The sequence below is a fragment of the Etheostoma spectabile genome, chromosome 9 (genome assembly GCF_008692095.1).
Source record: "Etheostoma spectabile isolate EspeVRDwgs_2016 chromosome 9, UIUC_Espe_1.0, whole genome shotgun sequence".
NCBI lineage: Eukaryota > Metazoa > Chordata > Actinopteri > Perciformes > Percidae > Etheostoma > Etheostoma spectabile.
In genome coordinates, this window is record NC_045741.1 from 34,587,053 (window position 1) to 34,610,496 (window position 23,444).

The 23,444-nt window shown below is 43.0% G+C and overlaps 1 protein-coding gene across 3 annotated transcripts; it reads right to left on the bottom strand.

Annotated features, from left to right (window-relative positions):
* Positions 1–378: 378 nt before the first annotated feature.
* Positions 379–23,364, bottom strand: shdb (Src homology 2 domain containing transforming protein D, b). 3 transcript variants are annotated; one of them, XM_032527007.1, is made up of 8 exons: positions 23,071–23,364; positions 18,773–19,156; positions 16,744–16,894; positions 13,939–14,175; positions 6,526–6,603; positions 5,637–5,811; positions 4,296–4,415; positions 379–1,472 (listed from the first exon to the last, which is right to left on the bottom strand). In XM_032527007.1, the coding sequence occupies exons 1-8, from the start codon at positions 23,080–23,082 to the stop codon at positions 1,286–1,288; spliced, it is 1,344 nt and encodes a 447-aa protein (XP_032382898.1). In that variant the 5' UTR covers positions 23,083–23,364; the 3' UTR covers positions 379–1,285. The 3 variants fall into 3 exon arrangements, with proteins under 3 accessions (XP_032382898.1, XP_032382899.1, XP_032382900.1); XM_032527008.1 differs by lacking the exon at positions 23,071–23,364 and adding an exon at positions 19,822–20,246; XM_032527009.1 differs by lacking the exon at positions 6,526–6,603 and having other exon boundaries at positions 23,071–23,363.
* Between the last annotated feature and the right edge of the window lie 80 nt (positions 23,365–23,444).

Consider the following 23,444-nt stretch of genomic DNA (forward strand, 5'->3'; position numbering starts at 1 on the left):
TTCACAGAAAACGCACAAAATAATAAAGAATACAACCCAGTCAATTTTGGATGAAGGAGTAATTATTTAAATCATTTCCAATGGTCACAAAATTTGTTTGGTAGATGTTGGCTCGCCGCTTAAATCTGTTTTTGCCACAGAATGCTGCAACCAGGCAGCAGACATGAGAACCCATTCCAGATGGCAAGCATTTCACTCAAATACAACTCACCAACCAGAAAGTAGTGACTTGGCTAGCTTAAAATCTGAGCTCAAATATGTAGGAAGTGTGAGCAATTGCCAACAGTCACAAAGTTTGAGAGTTTGTTTGAGAGTGTTCAGTGTTTCCTGAATCACAGCAGTGACAGGTTCCTTTTTTTTTTTTTTTTTTTTTTTTAAACAAACCCAGCATTGTCTACCAAATGCAATGTAAGCAACCAACAAGAGATACAGGTCAGCAAGGTCAACACAAGTACCAATACAACACAAGTTTTCTGTTGAACAATCAACAAATAACATGGAGATGTGTCAAGCAGATCCTCGAAGTACAGCAGCATGGCGACAGACTGAGCAAATATGAGCAGGTGTGGCTTTGTGTAGAAAAGCACCTGAAATATAACTGCTGTTTGTAAAAAAACCTTATATCTTTGAAAATAGCACTGTTTTTTGCGTTTTTAATTGAAAAAATTTGGTCTCCCAAGCCAGAGGGTGAAAATGGTTTCTAATCTTATACAGTACAATTTAATTCATTGATTCATATAAACATGAAAAATCTGCAAACTATGACTAGCAAGGTTTTCACCTAACAACAGCAATATTTGTTTACCAGTGTCAATGAGGTGTTTTTTGTGGAACAGCAGTAATTCAATCTAAACCTCCTGCATGTCTCCTGGAGCATCAGTACATTCATAATATACAGACTTTCTCCCAGGTACAGCTCCGCTAACTTCCCCTTCATTTCAGTCAGCCATGTAAGAAATGTAATAAAGAAAGGGAGAATTTTACATGTCCTGAAGTCAGCCCCTTCGGTTCAGCCAGAGCGAGATGAGAGAGAGGAGTTACAGCAAAGGTAGCCGTAAGTTCAGGTATTGCATTTCATGTGAATCAATCCCCCGGATGTTAGAGACGCTTGGCACAAGTGCCAACAGCAGTGGTGGGAGAGGACATTAGCTCCTGGTGTGTAGAATCATCAAGTAGTCCAGTCCAACAAGAAGAGAGAACTGGCTCTCTCTTGGGACAATCCCATCAAAACATTCAAGTTTTACGTGTCCGATCACAATGACGTCCTGGAAGTCCAGGAGGAGCGTCAGAGTGTCTGCACCAGCACGGGGAACAGCAGAGACAGATGCTCGGCCCCTCGGATCGGGAGTTTGTGTGTGGTGTAAAAGTGGACAACTTCCGGGATGGTGTCAAAGGGAGGACTGTTCTGTCCCAGCACGTACTTGCCATCTTTGTATTGGGTGAACTTCATGTGCATGAAACCCTGGCAGCTCCTGTGAGAAGAAAACAGGAAGAATGAATTGATAATGGAAGGAGACAAAAATAAGAAAGAAAGAGCGGGAGAGATTCCAATATGAAAGTGCAAAAGGAGTGTAGGAGAGAAAAGAGGGATGACGTGAAATGTGGGGCACATAAAACATTGTGCAGTCATCTACACATTTTGTCACGGCATCATGACAGGAGATGACAGCCTGGATATATGTTCACTTCTCTTTCCTGCACTTTGAGGACATGATTTAACACCATGTCACAAATTAGAAAGGACGGGACATTGTGATTGATGAATGAGTGGTGTAAGAGCACATGCAAGGAAGGACAAAGCCAGAGAGTGAGAAAGACGAACGCTGGACTGTGAAAGTGGCTTAGCCAAGCGAACCACACTGGTTCCTTCCCTTTGAGTGCCAGGCAGCCACGGCAGGACTTCCCCTTTAAGAGCCAGCCAGCCAGTCATGATGCATGTCTAATTATAGAAGCAGAGGGAAAGACAAGGGCTGAAACCAGTCAGCATAATTGTCATTGTTCTAGTAAACCAAATTAAATTTTTAAGAGCAGTGAGGCCCCAAAAAATCCTCACTGTGACTACAAACAGACACAGGCAGTTTATGATCGTCCCACTGGCCTCCAGAGCGCTGTGAGTCCGATAAGAATCACGTCAGCGCTCAGTTGACAGCATGCTATCATCCAGTCCAGTTTGTTTTGGGACTCTTTGTATCTTATGCTACATTACAACCTACAAGCACACTTCTATAAATATTCAATTTGGTTAAAAATCTGGCTGGTCTGTCTGTTTCAGTGCTGACTCACTTTAGAGTTTCTCTCCATTAAACAGCCTTCATCATTCCTCCCATTGTCCACATTACTGTGTAATCTTACAGTATGTGTGGTTCACTTTTTCCAAGGAGCACCACAATGACAAAAGCTCACAGATGCTGCCTTATTAAATGGGTAAATGGACTTCACAGCAACCAGCAAACCAGTCTCAACACCCTACTAAAGACTAACTTCTGCTTTTTACAATCTAGACACAGACATGATGGAATTTTTTTTTTTTTTTTGTCAAACTGGAGACACATAAGTAAAATTCTAATGTATTACAACTTATTTCTGTAGTTTTGGCTGCCATTTCTGTCTGTCATGATAACATTGTACTCACCTAAGTAATTGGCGATATCCGACAATCAAACAAACAAGCCAATGGTTTATAACCGTATTATTCTATAAACCACTGTGCTTTTTGGTAAAACCCAAAGGATTATAGTGTCCACTACTCCTCTGGCTAAAAGGCTAGTCGAAAAAGTGGTACAAACAACAACTTCAGCACACTCTAATTACATACACAAGCTTTCAGTAATAAACCCTCTCCAGGCAAAAAAGACAAACAGAATGCCAGAGCACCTTAGTATACATTCCAGTAAATGGCCTTGATGCAAAACATCTTACACAAGATTACACTCAAGGGCACTGTAGTCCCTTTGCCTCGTGGACTACAAAAGTGGATGACAAGGAGTAGAATGCGTGAGACACAAAAAATGGGGGACCAAGATTTAAAAACATTCAGACTATTTCATATGCTTCTAAAACCAAAGTGAGTGCACCAAAAACACTGGTAAAAATCCCTCGTTGCACAGGATAACTGCGGAAGGAAGGTGAAAGTAGGTCAAAGCCTTCAAACTGTGATGGATGTTCATGAGCTTTGGTAATATTTTACTGTTTGCTTTCATCTTCTATTTTTAATATGTTTAGCTAATCAGGAGCTTTGTTTAAAACCTGTGTGGTCATCAGACTGCTTTCATGTTGTATTCCTGAGTCTCTGCAATTACCTTAATGTTATTATTAGTGGTTAGAATGATGGCCAAGAAAATAAAAGCTTCATTAAACCAAAGTTCACCTTTAAGTCAATCAAAAATCTAAGCACCCTCAAATATTTTCAGATTGTGCCAAGGGGTTCTTTGTTTTGTTTAGACTCTGAAAGTCTACTTCAGTGAAGGGACAGTACCACCTTCTCATCGCCCAAAATAATGTAAGGTTGATTATTTTTAGCAGTTTCTTAAGAGATGTCACTCCTTTCAAACCTCACATGCACCAGCCATGGAACCACTGCCAGTTGTGACCTTGTTTCTTTAGCACGCGTGTGCGTGTGTGTGTGTGCGTGTGTGTCTAACCCACTCTACTCATTTAAATGAGTAATGCATGAGCTTGTATATCTGTCAGCACAACACAGTGACACACTGCTTCAGTCCCCCCCTTCCATCCCTCCTGGATTCCCTTCTTGTGTGGCCCACAGAAGGTAATTCATATTCATTAGTGCTTACGGGGAGGATGATGTGAGCACTGAAGTGTGCTCTACCTGCATGATTACCACTTACAGGGCCCGCTGGGGCCACAGAGTAAGGACACAGAGAGGGGCCAAGGAAGGGCTGAGGACAGAGGGATGATGGGAGGCCGGGACGATTGATCATGGTAGTAATTACAAGGGAGAGATTCGACCAGATAAGCAGTATTGTGCCCTGCAAATGAGTATCGGAAGAGGAACCAGTGCAGCGGTGATCATGTGGGGGGGTGATGGTAAGGGGAGGGAGGGAGACAGAGGAGGGAGAGACAGATGGAGAGGTGTGGAGACTGCGATATGAGATTGGTAGCTTATGCGGTGTCACACACACTTCTTAGTCGCATGGCAGAAAAAATGAAAAGTGTGCAATTAAATTGTAAAGCTGTTTACGATACTGAAGGTTCTATTGTGTTTGCTTCACTTTTTAATGGTAGGTCAGTTTGTGTGTGTGTGTATGTGTGTGTGTGTGTGTGTGCGTGCGTCTTACCGTAAGGAGAGGGAGTAGTCAGAGCGGTTGGTCTGACTGTTTCTCACCAGGTAGCTACACTCTTTACACAGCATTAGCAGCGACTCTGCCTCTGAACGCGACAGTGAACCGTGGTACCATCTGATAGACAGAACACACACACACAATAAGACGATGGTAAAAGAGGTAAAGTTCAATTTCATTCCCACATCATTTTCACACCTTTTGCTGATGGGTGTCGACATTGGTAAAGACACTCTGTAGTGTTATGTTACTGATTTTATAATTAAAGAGAGAGGTAATTATTAGTAGACTGCATGTTTCTAAAGATTCCTAATCAGGATTAATACAAACACCTGTAAGTAACAATATTACCGGTATAAGTTTCCCGCAAATAGTTTGATTTTCTTGGATATGATTTGGTCAAGTGTACTAAATGCTGCAGGTCAACATTCATACTGTTTCTCTGTTCAAAGCAGAGGTGAAGGAAACACAAAGCTCATAACAACCCTTAAGAGATCATCAGGGAGTAATGGGGCAATTTAATCAACTGCCATCCCCAAGTGAATGTTTGTGTGTGCTTAAGGAGTGTTGTGCTTGGATTTCATTAGTAAAAACGGCCTTTTATGTGCACAGAAACGGCACATAAATTACACCAATGATGTCTGAAATCACAAGACCAAAGTAAATGTGTGTTCATAATGTTCTGACTTAATTAGTTCTCATTCTAACCTTTTTGCAGTTCTGTAAGCTCTGATGAGTGCTGCTTAGCCGAAACACATAACAGTTTTGTTTAATGTGTCCCATCCTAGATCAAAGCGGTGCAATAAAATGGATTTGGGGATTTATTTGTAGGTTGTACAACCCCCGTTCTACCTAAAATATTCAAAATCCCTTTTATAACAATGTATGATAAATGTATGTGCACAACAGCCATGCACAGATATTTACAGCCTACTGAGGGAAATATCTTATACTAATTGCATTTGCATGCACAAATGATTGCATAATTTAGATTTGTTTGATGAATTTAAACATTGTAACTCAGAATAATGCTTCAGATAAAATTCATGGGTCAATCCTTCGTTTCTGTGACATGTAAACATTTTATTCCTTACTGTTCTTGGATTGCCTCATTGGAAAAATTCAATCTTGCACAACATTGTGATTACAATTTGCAGCTATGACATGACCTGTTCTTCTAAAACAATTTCTTTATCCTGTATTATATTGAAGGTATTACATGAATGGCAACAGAGACATGTAATCAAAAGTCATGTAAGCCTCTTAATTTGATTAAACCTTAAATGGAGTGTAACCTATAGTCCGAGACGTCTCCTGTCCAGAAGACTGTATACATACACCTGCTTCTCCAGTGGCAGCGTAGGGTCCACTCTCTCCCCAACCATGGCGAGGGCATCCTGCGGCATTCGAAACTTCATTCCCCCTCCTGCCAGCGGGCTGGACCTGGGCCCCGGAGGACGCAACCGCTCAGTGGGCGACGAGGAGCGGTCCCACTCTGCGCCATCAAACTGCACTGTTGGCAGATGGGGACAGAAAAAGTGAGTCAGAGTATTTACACAGTGGTATGATCAAAAGGGATTAAACCTCACAGCCAGACTTGGGTAAACATCAGACATCCGGCTATTGCAAATCCATGCATGCAGCAGAGAGACCTCTCATGGATGGGTTGAACTAAAGGACAGAGGGTCCCAGGCTGACAGACTGCAAAACTATCAGCATCATCACAATTACCATCATCAACATTTTTATGAGTCACCAAGGGCAGATAGAGACAGGAAGTTGGCGTCTTTGTCTTCCAGTAGACTGTAGATTACTTGATGTTGACAATACAGATTCTATTCTGCAACAAATTACATGTACAGACTGAAGTGTTATTTACCCCTTCTGTGCCTGATTTGAGCAAAAGTCAATGTACAGAACGTGTAATTAAACATTAGTGTACCCTGAAATGAACAAGGCAGACATCTTAATTTACAAGGAACTTTTCATGGTGGTTGGTGGCAGAGGGGGATGTGGTAAGAAAGGAGAGCAGCTTTAAAACCAAAAGAAACCTGGCAGCCCAACAACTGCAACAGACGGGGGCAAATGCAGGTGGTAAAGATGCAAGCGGCAGCGGGTTTAGGATGGTAGTTGGAGCAGATGTAGGCCTGGGTCATAAAGGTCAGGGTGACTGCGTTTGGGGTGATCAGGGGAAACACAGAGGGTTGTGTTCAGGGTGGGAGGTCACCTTGCTCTCTGACGGGAGGCTCCTCCTCCAGCTGACCCACTGGGGCAGGCCAGGGCAACTCCGACAACTCCCTCATTTCTAATAGAGAGGAGGGGGAGGGGGAGAGAGAAAAAAGCAGTGACAGAGTGAGAAAACAGCAGATGGGCTGAACAAAGTTAACTAAAAGTAAGATAGTGAGAGAGGAGAGAGAGAGAGAGAGAGAGAGAGAGAGAGAGAGAGGAGAAGGAGAGAGAGAAGAGAGAGAGAGAGAGAGAGAGAGAGGCAGATTGAAAACGAGAGGTGCAAGAGAGAGGAGCAGCAAGTAGATTAAGATGGAAATCAGGGATGCCAAGATTGAAAATGTAGTGCAACAAGATGTGATGGGAGAGAGGTGAAGAAACTAATGCCCCCGTTGAAAAGGAGAACCTAGCAATGTTTGGTTCATGACACTGTGGAAAACATGCGTTAGACCTTATTACTAGCTCATGTGTTAAATGAAAGTAGAAATAACAAAGACTTACTTCAATGTGCTTATTTCAGTCATTGTGAAAAATCACTTTAGACACTTTATTACAGTCATCAAGTGAAAACAAGCGTACTGTCAAGAAGATGAAAGGTGAAGAGGAACAGAGGAGTGGGTGGAATATGCTTCATCATGTCTTAACAAAATCACATTCAGAAAATGCTTACTACCTAGACCATTTAAGTCTTGCCAGCCCCAATGAAACACAATAGCTTTGTACATTGCACCTGCCACCAAAACGTGATTATGAAGAGGAAAAGAGGAGTGTGTGGGCAGAATAACGCCCATCACGCCTACCTACAGGAGAACAGCAGAAGGTGCACAGAACTGAAAATAGCTCATTATCTACCATGGCAGGCGACCATCTACTTTAACAGTCATTACTGCAGCCTTACGCACACATGGACACACACACATTATGCCATTTGTCGTACATTCAGCTCGTGCTCGCAGCAAAAAACGGATTACAAAACAAATAAAAAGGAAAAGAGGGGTGACGTCTTAATGAGCCGACAAATCCAAGACCCCTCAGGCCCGCGACATCAAAGGCCATTTGAATGGGCGTTTGGAGAGACACCCAGGCTGTACATACATGCCTCTCTCCCTCCCTGGTTAATTATTGAGCAGGCAGACATGCTCCGCCACTTTCTCTGGCTCTCCGTGAATTATTGATGCATGGCGCAGTACAATGGCCCCATCTGGAGCGAGCCGCACCTCCACTAAAGCCAGGATTAAAGTGTGGCCTGGCACCCCTCAATGGGAGACATGCAGGTCCGTGCCATACGCTGGCATGCACGCACACACGCAGCGTAACGTAACAGGGAGGAGAGTAAAGACGAAAAGCTCATAAAGCTTAGTTTCATATAAATGAATGGATAATTTGTTGAAAAAGGAGCCTCATACAAGAATGACATTTCCTCCTATGGAGTCTGTTCATGCGCATTTGGAGACACTTTTTGACTGGCAAGATGGCGGCGAGTGGAAAAAAACAAACTGCTAAAGTGAGTTGTATAAAGTGGAAACTACGGTCAACCCTAAAAGTGATGCTTCCGTCCTAATCACGCTTTTAAATGAAAGTTAGACTTGGGTAAATTAACAAAAAGACCCTACGATGCATTTTGCCGACAGTTACGTTTTAAGCCCAGTGTTGTGGACTGGAACTTTAATGCTTTTCAAATATCAAGATAATGTCACTAACATGCATCTGACGTGCATTGTGTAAACAATTGAAATTATCAGACACATTCTTGTGTCTCTGAATAAACCACACAACCCTTGCTTGAGCTCCTAACTCTGACCACACACACAGAGAGAGAGAGAGAGAGAGAGAGAGAGAGAGAGAGAGAGAGAGAGAGAGAGAGAGAGAGAGAGAGAGAGAGAGAGAGAGAACATCTGGCTTCCATTCACCTCTAATGGGAACCTGTGGATCTCTCATACATAAAAAGCTATTAGTGCTCTGCAATAGAAGACAAAGAGAGAACACTAATGGCTTACGGACAAAGGCACGTTCTCATCAGTGCTCACAGCCTATATTCATGATTTGTACTAAAAATACTATAAAATCTACTATAAATCGATACAACATCGTATTGCAATATTTCCGGGGCAATACTGACGCCAAGTAACAATACTTTACTATACAAATTTCTCATAAATATTTAACTTTTTGGTACTAGAGTGATAAAAGAAATAATAAAATTGAAGTGAGAAATCTACCTATTTAGATAAAATAGATTTCCTTTGGGGACATAATTTGAAGTTGAAAAAAAGATAATCAAATTTAATATCGCAATACATTTTAATTTGCAACAACATCATATTGTGACAGAAGTATTGTGATAATAATATAATATGCCTCTGGTAATTCCCACCCCTATTTATTATGAATGCTAAAACAAAAATGTGTTTTCATCAGTTCTGACTCCCATTCATATCTAACCTACAAAACAGGCGAAAGCAATTCAGTAATTTGTGGCCTGCCAAAATTTCCTCATGTGCCAGTTGCCTCAACTACCTGCTAACAATTACCAAAAATGGTCTGAGGGGGAGGGTGTGACCAGATCTTTATGTGTTGCACAGAGGACACGTTGCCTTGAGTACACCAGCTGTTTTGTGTCCTCATAAGAAAAGAGGAGCAGACAAAGACAATAGAACACCTTCATTAGGTCCATTAATGAAGACAATGTTTTTTCTAACAGCTCTGGCATCCCATCTTCTCTCCACACACAAAGGACAGACAATTAACACTGTATGCCAGTGAAGAAGAAGAAAACAAAAAAATCGTTGTTACAATCAAGTTACACTTTCTTAATATGGATCGGCACAATTTTGAGCATCACACATTCCTTGCCAATTTTGAGTATCCATTTTCCAGACACTCATATCTAGTCCCCGCTTCCTGCTGCTCTCACCATCCTTGTCTCTGTATCAAACAGCCCTCTTTCTTTATCGCCCCTCTTTCACCTATCTTACGCGAAGTGGGGCATTATCTCTTTCCATATTCCCTTGCTCCTCTCCTCACTTGCCCTACTCTATTTCCATCACCTCTTCATCTGTCGCTAATACTGGTTGGCATGAGGTATTCACAAAGGACATGCCTTTTTTATTAATGTCAGTAAAGGTTCTTGTTGAACGAGAAAGAAAAGTAGCGATGGGGAAAGGCAAGGACACGTGACAAAGAGAAAAAGAAAGCAAGAGTAACAGAGTGAGAGAGAGCAACAAGAGTCCTTCCACTGTGCCAGTAAATTGATGAAGAGGCTGGTCAGATGCCCCCAGGGCCTGCTTAGCGCATCAGAGAGCAGCATCACACCAGAAATGGAAATCTAATTTTCATTTTTCCCTCGCTCCCATGTTTGTCTGCATGCACACACAAATACGTTTTCAGGCTCCACATACACAGATGAAGAATAGCCCAGAAAACCTTGCCCTGTCCTGTTAGAACACATGTATCCAGACACAAGACGAACAAATGCAGACCATGTGTCAAGGTGTCGTTAATTACTAAAATCCTCAGTTTTGAGATGCGTTGAGCTAAATATCAGCATGTGACAACTCACAATGACAATACCAACATGCTGATCTTTAGCAGATCAAAAGTTTACCATGTTTAGCATCTTGGATTAGCATGCTAACATTTGCCAATTAGCCTTAAACATCCTCATGCTGTAAAATATCATGACCAAATAGTCATTTGAGATTTTACTCAATAGCCCAGATGGCACATCTGTATGGTATGGCCATTCAGTAATTGATGAGATGTTTCATTCTTTGGACCAAAGTGGTGTACTGACCCACCGACCGACATTGCCATCCCTATAGCCCTAAACAGCCAAACAAATGGCCATACAACTCAAGTTTTATAAGGCCAGTTTCCTCAACAGCAAAATTTGTTGAGAATAAAACAATTATAGTGTCTATCACGCAGATTTCCACAGAGAGGGAAAATCAACTATACTATCACAAGTATATCCATACTTTGTTTTGTGCTGCTAAGAGTTTGAACTGCTAATAAAAACCCTTCTTTTTTCACCACCGGCTTTTAACACACACGCACACGCACACGCACACGCACACACACACGCGCTTGCGCGCTTCCCTGCACAGCCCATGTCTTTTGCTGTTGCCTAATGAGCAGCTGCATTGGAAGTGGAGGATAAGTGCTTTTCTCAATGGCACCATAATAGTAATTTCTAGGGGTGGAAATGTCATTCATTCATCTTCCTTACCCAGATTTCCAGCTGATTTGCAGCTCTCTCATTATGCGCACACACCTCCACCTTTAGATGGCCATTGTCTGCCTCAAATGCCTCAAAGCTCATTATTTGGACTATAAAACTTACAAACATGAAATAACCTAAAACACCCATTCATCTGTTCAGAGAGATAATGAGAGATAATGAGAGTGTCTTTCATTAACTCACTTATTAATGCTGAATGGTTGCAGGGCCAATCTAACTGCTGGACTGTCTATTGACTTCCTAGAATTAATGACTGCTGTAATTTGAGCTGGATGGTGGTGAATGGTGACAGCTTTCTAACACTGCAATTAAAACCCACCAAATTGATTGAGGCCTGTCACGTCCAACCCCTCAGGCACTGCTAGATTCACAGCTGGCTGAAGTTCACTCCATATCGTAGGCAAAGTAAATAAATGCTTTTCAGGCAAGCTTATTTCTGATACAATTTAAAAAATAGCCTCAGAATGCAATATCCACCCAGCAAGGCATTCGCTGTGAAAATTATAATTAGAGAGAGTCTTTTCAGAAGCGCGGATCCAAACACAATATGCACCAGAGATCCTCCTTATCCCCCCCCACACCCCCCACCCCCTACATGCACACAACCTCTTCTCACCCATGAATTAGGGGCCTGATAATCAGAGTTGGGAAACCTAGTTGAGAATCCACATGTGTGTGTGTTTCTGCATTCGCCTGTGGGAAGGTGATGATGAGGGGCTGCTGGCAGATTGTGATGCCCTCCTTTGCCCCCTGTAGCGGGTTATCTGAGCGAGTGTGTCACATCCACAGGGAGGGAGGGCTGTGGGGACAGCCTTGTCACCGCTGCAGTGTTGGTGTATATATGTGTGAGAGAGCATGCCTGTGTTAGCGGATGACAGATTGCACCCCGCCACAATGGCCCTGACTCCCCCTTTCTCTCCCTTCGTCTCACCTCGCCACAGTCCCCGACCATTAATTCTCCTTAACGCCCCTCCCCTCTGAAGCACTGGGCCTCCACAAACATCCATTGAGCTGCCACCAAATATACTATAACCTTGGACGTCCCTTTCCATTCCTCTCCAGCTAGCTTTTTCCACAATCCTCTGTCCATTTTCTCTCTCTGTCCATCCATCTCTCTCTTTCCTCATCTTTTCATCTTTTCCATCTCTCTGTTTTTCTGCCATCCTCGTCCTCCTCATCTCTCCCCTCCCTCACATGTGGGATGTGCCTAGCAACGCTGAGTGGGTCTGGGAATATGGATTAAATGTGAGAATGGAAAATACTGTTTGTGTGTTTACACTTCAGTGCTTTGGTCTGCTCAGATAGACAGCACGCCAGCTCAGCTTGCTGACTCCAAATGGAAAAAACAAGGGGTCAGACAACTCGCGCTGCACAAGCGATTTCCTCCACTGCCCTTTCTAATGGTGCTATAAGCGGTGCTCTGCAGGAGCACATACTGGATGTGGCACAAAGAAGAAAAAGGGGAATAAAGCTGGAGAGGAATAAAACAACAGATAAAGCAGGAATAAGTGCTAGTGTTACCCAAGTAGGTGAAAGGTGATATTGGCTTTTAAATGAACAATGGTGCACCTCCTTTTGAAATCACCTCCACTCTGAAAACAGTTACGGTTTCTCTTTGCTGCACCCCCGGTTAATGTGATTTGAGCCTGATCCCAGTGAATTACTCTGTGTGTGAATGCGTGTGTGTTTAGACAATGGTGTGCTGACCATGACTCTCTTATTAGCACTGGATTGGTCACGCACATACAGGCATGTAATTAACTGAGAAGAGAAGGGGGAGGGGGGGAGATACACACAGAACTGGAGGAGGGGAGGAATGGAGGGGAGTGCATACAAGACAAGGTTGATTTATTATCCCATCACCTTGACCTTGGTGACATGGAGATGCAGCTCAATTATGCCGACTTGGCCTTGCATGCCTTACGCTGATCCACTCCTAAACGACCTAGTCCACTTCTGTTTCCCTTTACCAGTCTGTCTCTCTTACCTAGACTTCACTCTCTCTCTCAAACTATATTCATTACTTTGAACATAATGGGATGGGAGTTGCACTGCAAAAAGAAAAAAAAGAAGAAGAAAAAAGCATGCAATGCGCCAATTATTTTAGAAGTACTGCAGATAATGACAAATAAAGCGCTTTACATTGAATTAAAAGAAAATGGACCTTGCTTTCTGTACGCTCCTCGGCTAACCTCTTTACGACAACGAACACACACACACACACACACACACAAATTCTAACGGTCAGTTCAGAGGTAGTTGCGACTGTGGTCCTTCATATTTGAGAGCAAGAAATCAATAGTCACCAGGAGGTGTTTAAATGTGGTGAGAGAAACAGAAAGATATGTGTCATTTCAGCTGAGACAGTAAAAGGTCACAGCGCTCTCCATTTCCTGCCAAAAAGGCGTTGGTGATGTAGTGATGGGGACAGACACTACATTAAAAGGTCAGGACAGTTAGATGAGTATTTCACTATGAAGTTATAGCAGCATGGCTCTCAATGTGCTTCTGGGAGGGATTTGACCTTTAAAACAGACCTTTTTTGAGCCTGGTTTTAACCATTTTTACTAATTCTACTCTTCTCAACTATTCCTTTAAAAAAAATGGCACACTTTATGAGACCCCTTATGGTTTGTGCTTGACTTCCATTAGCTGTACTGTCTGAGCAGTAGGTGGCAGGGATTTATTGTTTTGCTCAAATACACTTCAATACAATGGATGATTGCCAATATGGGGGTATTAAACTGGGTGTTAAAAATGCTTTTCCTGCACACTGCTAAGCCAACCTAAATCTCACAACCACAACACTTTTTTTCAAAAAGCTTTATTCTAGAAAGCTCTTAATATACAATGGATACAATGAAGCATGATTCAGCGGCTCGTGGTCTAAATCCTTTCCAAAATATACTTATAAAAATGATTTCCTGTATAGTTCTGGCATTCCCTAGAAAGGCTTTGCCTGTGTTTTTCCACTTGGAAAATCACAGGCAAAGACCAATGACCAGTTCATGGAGCATTCCTCCAATCAGGTGTAGGAACTGCTAATTGAATTAGAGTTCATCAATTATCAATTATACTGCTCACATTATTTGTAGGTGGGCTTTGCCAGACTACGCTCCAACTTGGTTTCTGTTGACTTTACTGTCAGAATATTGGCATAATCTTTACAGTTACCTGCAAAAGCTTTGGAGATGTGGTCCTTTTTCCATTCCCATGGCTGGTCATACTCATCAGCCGGTCTCTCGTCATCTTGCGGCAGCCTGCTGCTCTCCTTGCCCTCTTCCTGAGGTTCTCCGTACAACAGTCCCAGGCGTCCATGGCCTCGCTCATCTTCATAGGGGGTGTCATAGAGTTGCACCCCACCCCGTGACCGTCCTCCTCCTCCTCCTCCACCTGGACCACGCTGCAGCTCTTTTGATACATATACAAAAGAATACAGATTTATACCCCAACACACAAGCAAGCACAGATATAAAAAAATCTTCTTGGACGTGTAACCAGTCAGCAAAAATAAAAAATAAAAAAATAGCAATGAAGTCTCTCTAAAGACCAGAGTAATATTATTCTGTAAAAATAAAAAATAAAACAAAAAGCCTGTTGAGCTCTAGCATGACTAGAATTAGAGGAGAGAGACAAATGATGTTTGCCGTGGGCTCAGAATCTCATATAGGGGGGCTTAACAAAGGCCTTGAGCTAGATGCTGAGTTGCAACACAGTAGACAACCCCCCCCCCCCCCCCCCATCCTGAATCCCAGCAGTAATCTAGCACGGCTCACAACAGCATCCATGTTCCCTCGTTAACATTTTCATCACTTTCTCAGTGGGTACCAAACAAGAAATGTGTCTCAGCAGTTGCAACCGTAGTGTAGAGTCAAATATGGTGATGAGATGAGATAAAAGGCTTTAAGAGAATGAAATCAGTTTTTTTAAATGCACCAATAGGAGCCTCTAAGCTGCAGCAATCAGCAATGGTGCTTTGATATCTTGACCTCAAAAATGTACCCTTTTTAAAAAAAAGAACAGGTGGTACAGAAGAGGAGAAAATTGGGGGAAAATGAAGGAGTAGGCATCTTTTGTGCACACAGCCAGCAGCCTTGCAAAGGAGGTGCACTCACGTGAGAAGGGAATGGGACTAAATGGAAGGGTTCCCTGGTGAAAGGCATAGAAAAACTTGGCCCTGTAGTCACCATGGCGACCAAGTGGAGGCCCCGGGTAAAGGCCCTGGGGTTATAAAGAGGGGAGGGGAAATGAAGACAGGAGGAGCAAGGCGGTGATGGGAAAGAGGAGGTGATGGGGTGAGATGCAAGAGGAGAACGAAGAGGGAAAAGGAAGCAGGGAGGAAACAAGGGGAGAAGAGGGATGATGGGAGAGAAGGACATAAGGGAGGGAGGTGATGGGGGGGGGGGGCGATGTCTGTCAGCATTTGATGTTAAATCATTGAGACGGAAGCACAGCGGGGCTGAATGCTGCTCTACCTGCGCTGGGAACCCGCGGTGTCAGCGACAGCCTAGAGATGGAGAAGATGAAGGGCGGAGAGATAAAAACAGGCATGGAGGAAATAAAATGAGAAATTTGTGGGAAACATGATGGTAGGAAAACACAGGTGTGAGGGGGAGAGAAAATAGCAATATGACAAAAAGGGGACAAAGATTGAAGGTGATTGAGGTGGGAGTGTTTAGGCATGCAGACGCACGTCAGAGCTGAACAGGGACTGGCCTTTTATCCTTACAAACTAACCTGTAAGAACTGAATGTTTTCCCTTAAGTACAGTCAAAAAAGCACACAGGTGTCTTTTCAGGACAGTCTTTGTGAGAGATAATTACTATTCCGATCTCACATCCGTCGCTGCCGCTCGGCTGTGTTTTTTAATGATCAATGACAGCCCTGGAGTGACAGGCTCAATTCAAAGTCAATGAAAGAGCTGTGAAAATGCTTCGCCAAACGCTCTGCCATCACCACAAAAATCTAATCTCTCCAGCTGCAGCGAGAAAAAAGATTTTTCTTCAAGGTTTCTCAATTGGGCAGCACAATGGGATGCTCCATTCACTTCAAGCCTGATGTTATGAACTTCATTTGACCACCAAAAAGGCAGCGATAGTGACAACGGAGAGAGGACATGCTTCGGATTCGCTACAGGACAGATTAAAGAGACCGCCAGACTCCCCTCAGGGATGGAGAGAGCCCTCGAGATGAAGAAAGAGGAGGGGGGTTGCTTTAACACTAAATGACTGGGACAGAGCAGGGGACAGGGGTAGACAGAGATGTTATAGGAGGAGAGACAAATGGAAAACGATAGAGTGAGCTACATGATGTGCGAGAAAATCACAAGGGAGGAGGGATGGCCTGAGACTGGGTAGACATCCCTAAAAGGCATTTTTGTGAGGAGGTTTGCCGACTCAGCCTGTGACTGTGTGGACAGATTCATTACTAGTGTAGAACTGAACTACTAAGAAAAAGAGTGATTTACTGAGCAGTACTGCATTTAACACTATGGGTTTTTAGAACAAAGGAAAATATGGAAGTAAGAATGCATTGTTCTGTAAAGACAGAAACACTTTACTATAAAGAAAAAGAACAGAGATAAAGAATGATAATTGTATTGATCATTTCAGTTTTGTTCATCAAACATACTGTTGACAGATTTTAGATTGATGATGATGTAAGATGACTTCATGCCACAGTTACTTATTTAATTAAGGAGTTTGGTGCACCTGAAACGCAACCGACAATGACATACTGTATGTCAGATAAGAAGGCTGAATTTACCCTTTAGGATGTTCACTTGCTCTCATATAATGAAGGCAATTCTGATTCATTATTTGTGTGCACGTAAAGGCTTTACTGTAATGTCAGAGATAACTACAAAAAGGATACAATAAAAAGGACTGGAACTAAAATGCCATGTCTCTATAATAACAACGTGACTCAGCATTGTAACACTGATAAGATAATAACTGATGAGCAATACTTGCCACTGACCTGTTATGACCCTCTGGGCCTCATACGGTTCCATGTAGCCATTGTTCTCGCAGGGAACATGTCTGAGATCTGGTTCTGACCTGTGGTCCAAGCGAACATCGAATGGGTCAGAATAATCTGTGTCGCCTGCCAACGGAGCGGATGGCACCACCTAAAGGACAAAACACACATTTGCTGATAAAGAATAATGGGTTTTGTCACAGAACATTAACTTGTCCTCATTGGATAAAAATGTCACCAGTATTTTTTGACGTTATATAATAAAAATACAAACCAATTTCTAAATGTGTTTTTGCCTGGAGGCACAAAATTTCAATCATAGGCTATAATGAGTTTGACTTTCCGCCAACATTTTCATATTAGCATTTTGTAAAAGCTGCACATTAATCACACTTTGCATTGAAACACTTAAATTAAAGTGTCCTAGGATCGGAATATTTTCTGGTAATTAGGAGAATTCAGTCGGTAATACATGTAGAAGTGCTAGAAAGGAAGGAGTCTTGCACAGACAATAGCTCATCAAGACCCGAGACGGAGAGAGCAGCACGACTTAACAAGCAATCACATCCTCACTGAATGGCACGTTAACTATATGTTTGGTTACAGACGAACCGCTTTTGGAGTATCATCAAGACACTAATTTGCACCTTTAGTGTTAAACACTACAAATACCACACCAATGCGCTATATACATGATGCATTTTTTTTCTGTTGGAAAAGAATACAGAGACTAATGAAGTAGTGGGTTGGTTGGTCGGGAGCATTTGTTCCTTTATGCAAGCACAGGAGGAAAACAGTGGTCAGCTGGCCCATTGACAGCTACAATGGCAGCCATATGGTCACACACACACACACACACACACACACACACACACACACAACACACACACACACACACACACACACACACACACACACAACACACACACACACCACACACAACACACACAAACACACACACACACACACACAACACACACACAACACCACACACACGAAATTGCTGTCGCAAGGCTTGCTTCCCAAATTCCTGCTAGACATTGCACACGCCCTCACAAAATGACATTCTAATCCCATGTTGACTTTGTAACAGGTTATCTATCGATGCACAGGAATCTGCAATGTTAATTAGAGTGCGGATGTTCCCACAGACCCTGGGAAATTGATGAGAGCAGGAGGAGAGTGTGGTAGAGGGGCGGGTGTGGGGGGGGGAAGCTATCGACTTGAGTTAAGACTATTACTTCAATCCACTTCAGGACTTTAACACTTGTAGCATTTTCCATGAGCGGAGTCGTGGATTTAACTGCAGCGATGAAAACCCTGAAATACTCCTTAACTCACTCAGCATATGTGAGCAGAATTAATGTGAAGACCATTTCCTTGTAAAACCTTTGCTTCCGCTCCAGTCGCTTGGCCTCAACATCTTTGCCTTTCTTCTCTTGAGTAGCTGTGTATGTTCTCTACAGCACAACATGCACACAGTACACAGCCAGGAATGCACTGTAGTCCTGACGACAACAAACAGCACCCCAGTAAAAATTAGACCTCCCTGTGGCCCTTGGCATATCACCATACGGCGTACCGTATACGGCCCCCAACATGTGCTCATGCGGGGGTCTCTCTCAGCTTGCAAAACTAAACCTCATTTATTATTTATGGAAGGACATAAACTCATGGGACCGTGGCCCCTCTCCGATTCAATGGTCCGCTCAAGCCATCAATAATTATTTCTTCCATCTAGAATAGTGAATTTATGTGACACATGGGATGTAAGGTGATTAATGTAAACAATGTATATTTGAGACACACATTACTAGTCACTTGGTTATGGAGTCTGATCAATAAAGCTGTCACAGGGATGCAAATAGGATGAGAGAGAGAAGTGGGAGAGTCTTTTTTCAGCCTTCACCACTTACTTGCCTTCCCTTTATCCATCCTTCTCACCTCCACATAAGACACTTCAATTTATCATCACCTGCTTTTTGCCCTGACCACCTAGAAACACATGCTTAGAAACTGAAGCTCTTACAGGCTCTTGCTGGTCTTCTAAAGAGACGGCACTGAGGAGGATCTTGGTCCGCCCCAGCTCCTGGGAGTCCACTTTGATCAGTCTGTGTTTTGGAGATTTTCCATCCACGCTGGATGACTTCATGGGAGAGCCATACACAGGTGTAGCGGGGTCAGAAGTCACAGAGTCGCCCCTGGACCTGTTTTCTAAGTCCTCATAGGGATCCTCGAAGTCCAGGTCCCTCTGGAGCCGGTAGGCTTTAAGGATCTCGCTCTCTGTGTAGTCTGGTGTGGGTGGCTGTGGAGGCACCTTCCTGCTACCAAAGCTCAGGTAGTCTTTCAGCCACTTGGCCATTGCAGCTCTGCTTCCAAACGTGCTGGTGTGTGGTGGAGTGAGAGCAGGAGGCTGCAGGGGGCAGACAGGGACAGGGACAGGGACATGGTGGTTACTGTATGACCTGATTTCTGATTAGATTGTGTGAGCTATGGATTCGATTTGTGATATGAGCTTTTTATTTATCATTACAAGAACATTTTAAAAGTTTTTTTTTTTTTTTTGTAAAATCACAAAACAAGATTAATCCACAGGTCTGGAATTCTCTTATAATTTTGTTTGCTGGACAACTTTCTCCTGATCACAGACCCACATTCAGTGTGCCTTTACATGCACTGATGTGACATTAAACTACACCAACAGCTGGGCTTTACACACACTCCTTTTGTTTTACGCAGGGAGCAATAACGTCTGGCATCTGGACTTTGCCCAAAGGCTTCAATTACATTTCACACCGCTGCAATAAAGTCCGACGTTAACATGCCGATAAAAAAGGGAAGGCAAGGACTGAAAGAGAATATTAGCCTACATAAATGAAGGAATAAAGACATCATAATTGTTTTAAATGTAACCATCTTATTTTCTTTCAGTTTGGGATTTCACCAATATAAAAATGCAACACGTTTACTTTTGGCTTCTTTAAAAAGGCAAGCTAAAAAATAAGTTTTTTCTTCTTAAACTTCCACTCAATTTTTAAATACCAGGGAGCGCTGCGCTACGAAAGCGCACTCACTTACCAACCCTCTTCAGTCCTTCAGCCACTTTGAACGCTTTATTCCGCGTTTCTTCATGTCGGTAACAATGAAATGGCACCGAAAAGTGAAAAAAAAAACCTTCCACTCGCTCGCTCTTTGTTTAATCCACAAAAAAGATAAGATAAAAGAAGAAAAAAAACGGCAGCTTTTCTGAAACAAAAACAAGAGAGCGCTAAAATCCGCCGGAGTTCCTCTAACGACTGACGGCAAATGTGCGAGTGAAGAGATGACTACAGCTCGGAGAGAAACTCAGCCGAGCGATTAAAGGGGAGGCGCTTCATTCCCACTGGAATATCCTCCTGTTCCCTTTTGCAGTCAGCCGACCGTTCATTCATTGAAATATCTGCACATCACTGTCTGCAACAAGAGATTCATCCTTTTTCAAAAGCACTGTAACTGCACGGGGAAAATCACATGAAGTAGCCTTCAGCAACTGGGGAGGGGGGTGGGGGGTGGGGGGGAAACGAGCTTGCACGAATGTGCTCCAAACGTGTGCATTATTTATTCGCATGACATCACTTGAGAATGTTCCTGTTTTAGCTTCACTTAAGGTTTTTTTCTCTTCAGTTTCCCCCTAAAAGAAAGTCTAGCTACAAAAAAACCCTTAAGGGTGAACAAAACTGTTATCTGCTTCTTCATAAAAGGGTTTTCTGGAGTTAGGAAATCCCATCATCCTCTGGGCAACATGAACAGTGTTGTAGTGAGGTTTAGACAAACGTGTAGACACACAAGAAACTGCTTATCACAACAACAACAAAATCACAATGACCAAAGCGTTGAGGCCCGTCCTCTCGGATTTTGTCGAGTGTTTGTATCAATCCTTTTATTTCATCCTATCACAGATGTCCCATTATCCCAAGTCCAGGCTGTTAAATTGGATTGTGTGCTACAGTGGGTAAGGCTATCTAAGTCTGTTAAAAGACCGTAAATGCCTCTTTATTTACGACACCCATGAGCTCACTTTCTCCCAGGGGCGGGGGGGACTGGATGAGGTCATTGAGCTAGAATCCACCCCCGCCACTATCTCAACCATCAACACTATCCCATCAAGACCTTCACATCTCCCTCCTCCTGCCTGCCTATAGTGCTCCTGCTCCAGTGTTCATCAAGACCTGAAGGAGGGTCATGGGGATCAACCACAAGACCCAATCTGTTTCTGATGGAAAGGTGTGTGACAAACACCTTGCAGGTCCCTGTAGTCCAATTTAATTTATCATTATAGCGGGGAAGCTGGAAACTTAAGACAGGATCGATTTTATGACATCAGCCAAAACAAAGGCCTGTTAAATGTGTTCCATGTGGAAAAGTTCTCCAGGGAAGAAAAGCCCTTGACTCCACTACATGTGTAATATCATATTCTTAAGGCACTTTCACAGGACACAATTGTGGGAACAACATATTTCAGGAACAAGATTCATAGAACCAGTTATGTTGGAACAAGATCAATAAGTTGTCCTACAGGACTTCTGGGAATGAGATCCATTCATTTGATACGGATCTTTTTGGCACAAGATACAATGTAGGTTGATACAACATCCTGTAAGATCATAACTTCCCACAAGTTAAGATCTCTTTCCTCAGATGTTGAGGTCCCATGAGGCTCTTTGGATGCAACATATCTGAAGTCTATTTCCCAAAATTCAGCCTTGGTGCAGAATTACAGCTACTAGAACCAGTGAGCTTTCATTTGTATTTGCCATTTCTGGGTCTGTAGCTTTTGAGTGGGGGGGGGGGGGGGGGGGGACTTGACCAAGTGCCACTTTGCTAGTTTGAAAGCCATGATGTCTCTCTCTCATGGATGGGCCGAATTCTCTGGGCGGGCCAAGCAGAGAAAAGGGGAGGTAACCTTTCCCCTTATGACCTCATGAGGTGCAAGATTCCAGATCGGCCCATCTGAGCTTTCATTTTCTCAAAGGCAGAGCAGGATACCCAGGGCTCGGTTTACATCTATCTCCATTTCTAACCACCGGGGGACCATAGGCAGGCTGGGGGAATGCATATTAATGTTAAAAAAACAGGAAATTTTCACGCCATGGGACCTTTAAAGAAAATAACAACTTTTGGTTTTTCAGGGACTCTGTAGCTTTCCTGTATAAACCAACCCCCCCTTTATCTGTCATTCTTTTAGCATTTTATCTGGTCATATCTTTGAATGTACCAGTAATATTACTTCTCTTCAGCCTCCCCTCAGGTATCCATTCCTGTTTTTCAATCTGCACAATCCACTTAGTCTTAACACCTCCTCTAAGCCCCCCCCCCCCCCCCGTAACATATTGAGCATACATTTAATTTAATTTGTGTTTCCATCATGGCTGTGGTGAGAGCCAGAACCGTAGGCTATGGAAGAAAAGATTGGAACTGAGCAAGAGATGGAAAATCAGAGACAGAGAGACAGGCGAGCTGTCAGACTTGCAAGAGGAAGACACATGGAGAGCACAGGGGGAGAGAGACCAGAAATGGAAACTCTGAATCTCTGACAGGGAGGGATAATCACAGACAGACTGACAGACAGGTAAAGCCATTGTGCTTTTCATGCAAAATTAGGTTGAATAAGAGCCGAGGTTTAATTGACTCAAACAGAAACAACAAGGCCCTGTGGCATAATTCAGAGAATTAATAAGACTCCCTCATTATAAAAAGGGCTAAATATGGATGTGACATTTTCTCTCAACTTCACGTTTTCAGTAGTTGCTCTTTCACAGCTTATCAGCACCATTAATGGATCTGAAAAGTAGGCCTACACAAACATGCTGTGGAGCATCCGTGGCTCTATAGTCTGCATGTAGAACCTGACACACGCCAACAAACGTTATCTTTCAAAGCCATGCATTTAATCAGAGACGGTTTAGAATAGAGGATCTTTGATTTAATCTTATATGAGCATCATGGGCATTTCGTTTAAATTTCAGGTCTGGAAAAGAGGCTTCGTCTCCTCTGCCGTGCATTTACTGCCCTCATTTGGTGGCTCGTGTGTATTGCATCCTTAAGCAGTGAACTTCTTTGTTTGTGAAAACAAAAAAATAGCCTAGCTTAATTGCACTAGTATCCATTCACGGCGAATAACCAGGCAACGTGGATGGAACATTTAAAGAAACAGAGGCGTTAGTAGCCTACCAGGGCTTTAGTAAAATATCTATTGAATAAAAGATTCTCAGTAACTAGCACCCACAGTAGAGTAACATTTATTATAGCCCTGCACCTTATTATTTTATTTATTTATTGTTTACTAACCTCTCGTTTCATTAAAGTTCAGACGTATCAGAGATCCGGGTTCAGCACCTCCAGTGTTGCCATTGGTTACATTCACATGAACCTTTCAGTGATTGGTTCAAAGTGTCCAAAATAAGGAAGTTTCCCACAAACGTCCAGTGTTGAAGAGTGACCTCGAGATACCGACACAGTGACAACGTTATACATGACACAAGGCTACTCTACAGTTAACAACTGCTTGTTAACACAAAATGACAGCTCTGCACTCCAGCACGCGGCTTTAAAAATGCTCCACGTTGTGCTGGAAGTGCTGTATGCTCTCAGTGCTGCACGCGACAGAGACGGTTTTCATCCATCATCGCCAATCAAACGTTGATCCGGCGTTTTTGCGCATT

Bases quoted from the DNA above. Each gene is read 5' to 3' on its own strand.
- shdb (XM_032527007.1), bottom strand. The intron at 16,895-18,772 runs GTAAGAGCTTCA...TTTGTCCTTTAG, and splicing joins TAGAAGACCAGCAAGAGCCT to GTGGTGCCATCCGCTCCGTT. The intron at 1,473-4,295 runs GTAAGACGCACG...TTCTTCTCACAG, and splicing joins GACTACTCCCTCTCCTTACG to GAGCTGCCAGGGTTTCATGC.